A 6,176-nucleotide genomic window follows, 5' to 3' on the forward strand; every position below is an offset into this window, starting at 1 on the left:
CACAAAGTGGTATAGAGGGGAATGTACCTCACCATAATAAAGGCTACAAATGACAGAACCACAGCTAACATCATTCTCAGGGGTGAAAAGTGAAAGATTTCTCTCTACAAAAGGAATAAAACAAAGATGTGCACTCTCATCATTTACTTAGGATAGTATTGGAAGTCCTAACCAGAGCTGTTGAGCAAGGAAAAAATATGTATCCACATCAGAAAGAAAGAAGTAAAACTGTCACTATTTGCAAATGACAAGATATAATGTACAAAGAACCCTAAAAACTCCATAAAAAACTGGTAAAACTAACAATAATGAATTCAGTAAGGTTAAAGGATACAAGATTAATATATAGAAAATGATGGCATTTCTGTACACTAATAATGAAATAACCAAATGAGAAATTAAGAAAACAATTCCATTTCTAATTGCATCAAAAAAATCACAAATATCTAGCCAATGTTATTAGTCTGTCTTCTTAGAGTAAAATAAATGCTACACTCTGGCAAGGTAGACTTTCTTTAAAATTGAGTCTTTTTTAACAGGCAGTATCTTCCAGTGGAAAATTTCTGGCTTACAGTATGAATCTCCAGGTCAGTCTGTCACCTCTATTACATGTGCTTCAACTCAGTAATACAAAGGAGACTTCTATCTTCTATTTAGAAATTGAATTATATATGGTGGGGCTGATTGGTTTAGATACATGAAGTTTCACTTTCTTGATAGTATCTTGAAAATGGAATTGTTAAAATATTTTTCTTAAATAAGACTACTGAATCTTGCGGCAAGTGATAGGATGACAATCAGTACCCATTACAATAGCTTCTTAATAAAACTTAATGAATGGAGGTATCACTTATGTCTTATTAAGGTAAGTTGCATTTGAAAAATGAAATTTAGCTCTCATTTGTATTTTACTAACATGTCCTTCAGTCCCACATACTTTCCTTAGGGCAGTCTTCATCTCCTTGTTCCGGAGGCTATAAATTAGAGGATTGCATAAAGGTGTTATCACAGAATAAAATAAAGTCACAAGTTTTTGCATTTCCACTGGGTGTTCTGATCCAGGGCTAACATACATCACCATAACAGAGCCAAAAAAGAGGATTACCACAGCCAGATGAGAAGCACAAGTGGAGAAAGCCTTGCGCTTGCTCGCTGCCGAGGGCATCCTTAGCACAGCCAGAATCACCAGAGCATAGGAGCAGAGGATGAAGAGAAAGGTGCCAGTCATGAAAATGGAATTGAAAGTAGAGTAAATAAATTGTGTGGTGGTGTCTTCAGAACAGGACAGCATCATCAGTGGGACAGGATCACACATGAAATGGTTGATGACATTTGGGCCACAATAGGGCAACTGAGAAATGAGAACGACCGGGGTTAGGAAGAGGATGAACCCACAGGACCACCCAGAGACGATGAGGCCAGTGCACAGTTGTTTTGTCATGATGCGTGGGTAGTGCAGAGGACGGCAGATGGCAAGGTACCTGTCAAAGGCCATGATGCAAAGGTAGAAGCCCTCATCACACCCGAAAGAGAAGAAGAAATAGAACTGTGCAAAACAGCTCACAAAGGAGATGGACTTGCTTGTGGACAGGAAGTTGGCCAACATGTTAGGGACAGTCGTGGTGACATAACATATTTCCAGGAGAGAGAAGTTCCCCAAGAGGATGTACATGGGGGTGTGAAGGCGCCGATCCCACCGCACAGCGCAGACAATGGCTGTGTTCCCCATCAGGGTCAGGGTGTAGGCTACTGAGAAGAGCCCGAAGTAGAGGAGCTGCATTCGTGGGTGTGAGGGGAAGCCGAGGAGGATAAAGTGGCTAACGGTGTGGGTGGTTTCTCTGCTGGACACATTCATTATTCTGGAAGACATGGAGATGATAATGGATACTGCACTTCAGTGGAGTGTGCAGATTCTTCCTGAAAACACCTAATGTCTTTATCTTTTATAAGTTGTTAACAGACTTTTCCTTAAGCGACTATAACTATGACATTCATGATCCAGACCCTGAGCACATATTATTTTAAAAAGTCACAATAATCAAAAAGAGGGAAGAACGTAAATTGGAGACAAAATTTTACCTTTTGAGAATGCTAAACTTGGTACTAGGAATGTAAACTTTCGTGATTCTGATAAATTGCCTATATTAGTCTCCTCTTTCATCTGTTTACCCGTGCTATTGTTCTTATAGTTCTGTCCATGTGTTCTTTCAACAGTACTGAGAATACTTGTTTCTTTATGATTTGTAAGTGATATAATAATAAAACTGAAAGCAAGGTATTGTAAAGCACTCTGTTCCAATGTGGTACCATGGTAGAACCTAAATCTCATTCTCACTTTCAGTTCCTCCAGCTTAGTCAAGGTGTAATAAGCTGAATATGACAATTAAGAAAAGGAAGAGCAGCCTGTCTCAGTGACTGGACAAGTTCAGTGTGCCTGATGTGGTATCCAAAATCAAGTTAGTTGAAAGAAAAAATAATACATATATTTATATATAATAATAATAATATATAAAAATAATACTTATATAGAATATTATATATTCTATATATATATAGTGTGTCTGTGAGGATTTTCATAATGCTTCCTTCATAGCCTCTTTCCATGTCCTTCATTTTAGACAGACCTTTGGTATCTTTTTACATCCCACTATCTCATTAAGCCCATCTAGGCCTTAAAAATGAAACAAGAAATGTCTCACTTCTCTCCCCCTCTGGCTGCTTCTATCCCAGCTAGTTGTTATTGAATCAAAACTCAATTCTCCTGTTTCCTCAGCCTTGTTCCAATGTAACTACATTAGGCTGAAGAAATCATTCAAAAATCTTTCTTTCTTTCTTTTTGATTGACAGTATTGTATTACTTTAGGTGTACAGCATGGCGATTCAGTGTTTTTACAGATTATACCGCAATAAAAGTTATTTCAAGCTAATGGATGTATTTCCCTGCTCTATAAATATATCCTTACTGCCTATATATTTTATTTATAATAGTATTTATCTCTTAGTCCTATACCCCAACATGATCTTCCTTCCCCCTTCCGTCTCCCCACTGTTAACCACTTGTTTGTTTTCTATATCTATGATTTGTTTCTATTTTTCCATATACACTCATTTGTATTATTGTTTACATTCCACATACAAGTTAGTATCATACAGCCTTTTGTCTTTGTCTGACTTATTTCCATAATGGAATATTCTCTAGGTCCATCCACACTGCTGCAAATGGCAGATATAGAAGCAACTCAAGTGTCCATCAAGAGACAAATGAATAAAAAAGATGTGGTATATTGATACATGGACTAATAAGCCATAAAGTAATAAAATTTTACCACATATATTATTGTACCAATAACATTACAGTGTAATGGAATATTATTACTCAGCCCCAAAAATATTTATGAACATCTTCACTGTGTTGTGTAGGCTTTTAAGTGCTATGTAAACAGCTGTGGATGTGATAGAGCCTGTGCAGATTTTTAACACATTTTTTTAAATGTGGAGGGTTAACAGCAGATTTTTAACACATTTTTTTTGCTGAATTTTGATTTTCCACTACTGGAAATACTTTTGGATTCCATAAGGAATATTTAATAAATCAAGGTTGCCTTTTCAAGGTGGGAATGTAAGACTTTGAGTCTGGAAAGTCCTTGACATAGTCCTGTATAGGAAGATGATATCAGGAGTCCTAAGTCCGGCCACATAGATTGCTAACTCTTTTATTTGATGATTGAGATGGCACCTAAATTGAAGGAACTGCTACTATTTATAGATCCCCATTACCCTTTGGAATATGTAAATATAGATGTAGTAAATTAGGCCAGCAAAATTCTTGGCTCTCTGTGTTGTCTCAAATAGTTTGTTAATGATTTTAAAGACAGAATTCACTTATTCACCCAGGGGTTTTGAGGAATCATGTCTCCTAATACCTTGTTTGAAAGCTGTGTTTATATTTCAGTAGATTATCTCTCTGTCCTTTAGACATTCCTGTTCTTTTTACTCAGGATCCTAGTGTCAGTCATCTTGAGGTATTTATGTAGAGGAAAGTCATTGACAAAGGATTTGTTTTAAATCATTATTGATACTTACCCTTTTTGTTTTGGACTATTTCCTGAGGATGGTGATTGTCCAATGACAGATTTAGAGTACATCTTGAATATACAAAAGAAGAAAAAAGAAAAACAAACTCATACATGCTGAAAATTGTTACTTCAAGAAGAATTAATACATGTTAAACCAGGGTGCATTAATCTAATGGAACTGAGGAGCAATATATGGGCTTGGGAAAGAAGATATCTCTTAAATGAAAGGTTTGCCATATTCCCTCTACTCACCAAGCATCAGAACTCATCAAAATAAATCCTTCTCCAGCAGTTTATGAGTAAATAGGCATTTCCAGTAGAAATCCTAAGCCTCTTGGTTTCTCTCTCTCATTCATCTCTTAGAGAGAAAATGAACTGAGTGAAAAATATCTTCCAAAACTTAAGGAAACAAGGAGGAAATCTGTATTTTTAGAGTTGTTTGGTCAGCATTTTGTTCTTATGAAATATTTTCAGCTTCCTCAAAGATAAGAAGAAATACTTCCTATAAAATCACTTTTGTAAAAAATTGGAGTACATGTGGCTTTCAGGGTAGAGTTTCCCCTCACTCCTTGGATGAATGCTGAGAAGAGGTTCAGAGGTGGGAGATGAAGTATTACTCCATGGAGCAGAAGGCATGTGAGGGACCCACAAGAAATTGGATGATCCAGTTTATAATCTTTCATGGGTTGTAAAGGGTGAATCCTGCAGGATATTTTTTCTCCAGCTTCAAGGCACATGGTTGTGGTGAAGATGAGAGCACAGATGAAGGTAATATATTTACAGACTTGCTTGCATCATGATCTTTGGGGATTTGGGGCTTTCTCTTGGTACTTTGTTAGTATTTGTTTAAAGGAGGAGATCATTTTGAATTTTCACTTACTCATAATCCAGCACCAAGTCTTACTATTCATAAAAGAATAGTGAAAATGTGGAAAGAGATTCTATTTTTTTATGCTTTTGTATCCATGTATAGTTGAAGGTTCCTAGGGAATAATTAAGTAATAATTGGGATGTCATTGTAATGACAATAGGAAGCTTTATCACTAGGTTCCCTCTATTTATTTTGAAGAAGAAGAAATCATTCTTTGCCCATCATATATTTGCACTTGCATAGTTTTTTAGAGACATTGGAGTTGCATTTTATTTGCAGCAAAAAGAGTCGACAGGTAAATCTCATAAAAATAGAGAGTAGAATGGTGATTGCTGAAGACGGGGGATATGAAGGAAGTGGGAAGATGTTGGCTAAAGGGTACAAATTTCCAGCTGTCATATGAGTAAGTTCTAACTGCCAAGCTTATACTCTGGTGATGGTGAAGCCACCAATGCCCTGATACCAAAACCAGACAAAGATAGCAGAAAAAAAAGAAAATTAAAGGCCAATCTCATTGATGAACCTAGACACAGAACTCCTTAATAAAATGTTAGCAAAGCAAATCCAACAATGTATTTGAAGAATCATACACCATGATCAAATGGAGTTTATCCCAGGGATGCAAGTATTCTGAAATATCTGCAAATCAATCCTTGTGATACACCACATTAACAAAATGAAGATTAAAAACCACATGATCTTCTCAGTAAATGCAGAAAAAACTTTTGATAAAATTGAACAGCCATTTTTGATAACAGCAAGAACAAAAAACCTCTCCAGAAAGTGGTCATAGAGGGAACCTAACTTAACATAATAAAAGCTATATATAGCAATCCCACTGCTAACTTCATTCTCAACAGTAAAAGCTCAAAGCATTTTCCCTAATATCAAGGATATACATTCTCACTACTTTTATTCATCATTGTTTTTGATGCCCTAGCCACAGCAATGAGGAGAAAAAGAACTAAAAGGATTCTAAATTGGACATGAGAAAGTAAAACTGTCACTGCTTGGAGATGACATAGAAAATCCATTAAATTTTTTTTTTTTACTTTTTGTCTTTTTGCCTTTTTTAGGGCCGCTCCCATGGCATATGGATGTTCCCAGGCTAGGGGTCTAATCAGAGTTGTAGCCACTGGTAAATGCCAGAGCCACAGCAATGTGGGATCTGAGCCGTGTCTGTGACATACAGCGCAGCTCATGGCAACGCCAGATCCTTAACCCACTGA

The 6,176-nt window shown here is 36.5% G+C and overlaps 1 protein-coding gene across 1 annotated transcript; it reads right to left on the reverse strand.

Moving 5' to 3' along the window:
* Nucleotides 1-850: 850 nt before the first annotated feature.
* Nucleotides 851-1,855, reverse strand: LOC125136685 (olfactory receptor 11G2-like). Its single transcript, XM_047797496.1, has one exon. It carries the CDS (start codon nt 1,853-1,855, stop codon nt 851-853), a length of 1,005 nt encoding a protein of 334 aa, XP_047653452.1.
* Between the last annotated feature and the right edge of the window lie 4,321 nt (nt 1,856-6,176).

The sequence above is a fragment of the Phacochoerus africanus genome, chromosome 9 (assembly GCF_016906955.1).
Source record: "Phacochoerus africanus isolate WHEZ1 chromosome 9, ROS_Pafr_v1, whole genome shotgun sequence".
Lineage (NCBI taxonomy): Eukaryota > Metazoa > Chordata > Mammalia > Artiodactyla > Suidae > Phacochoerus > Phacochoerus africanus.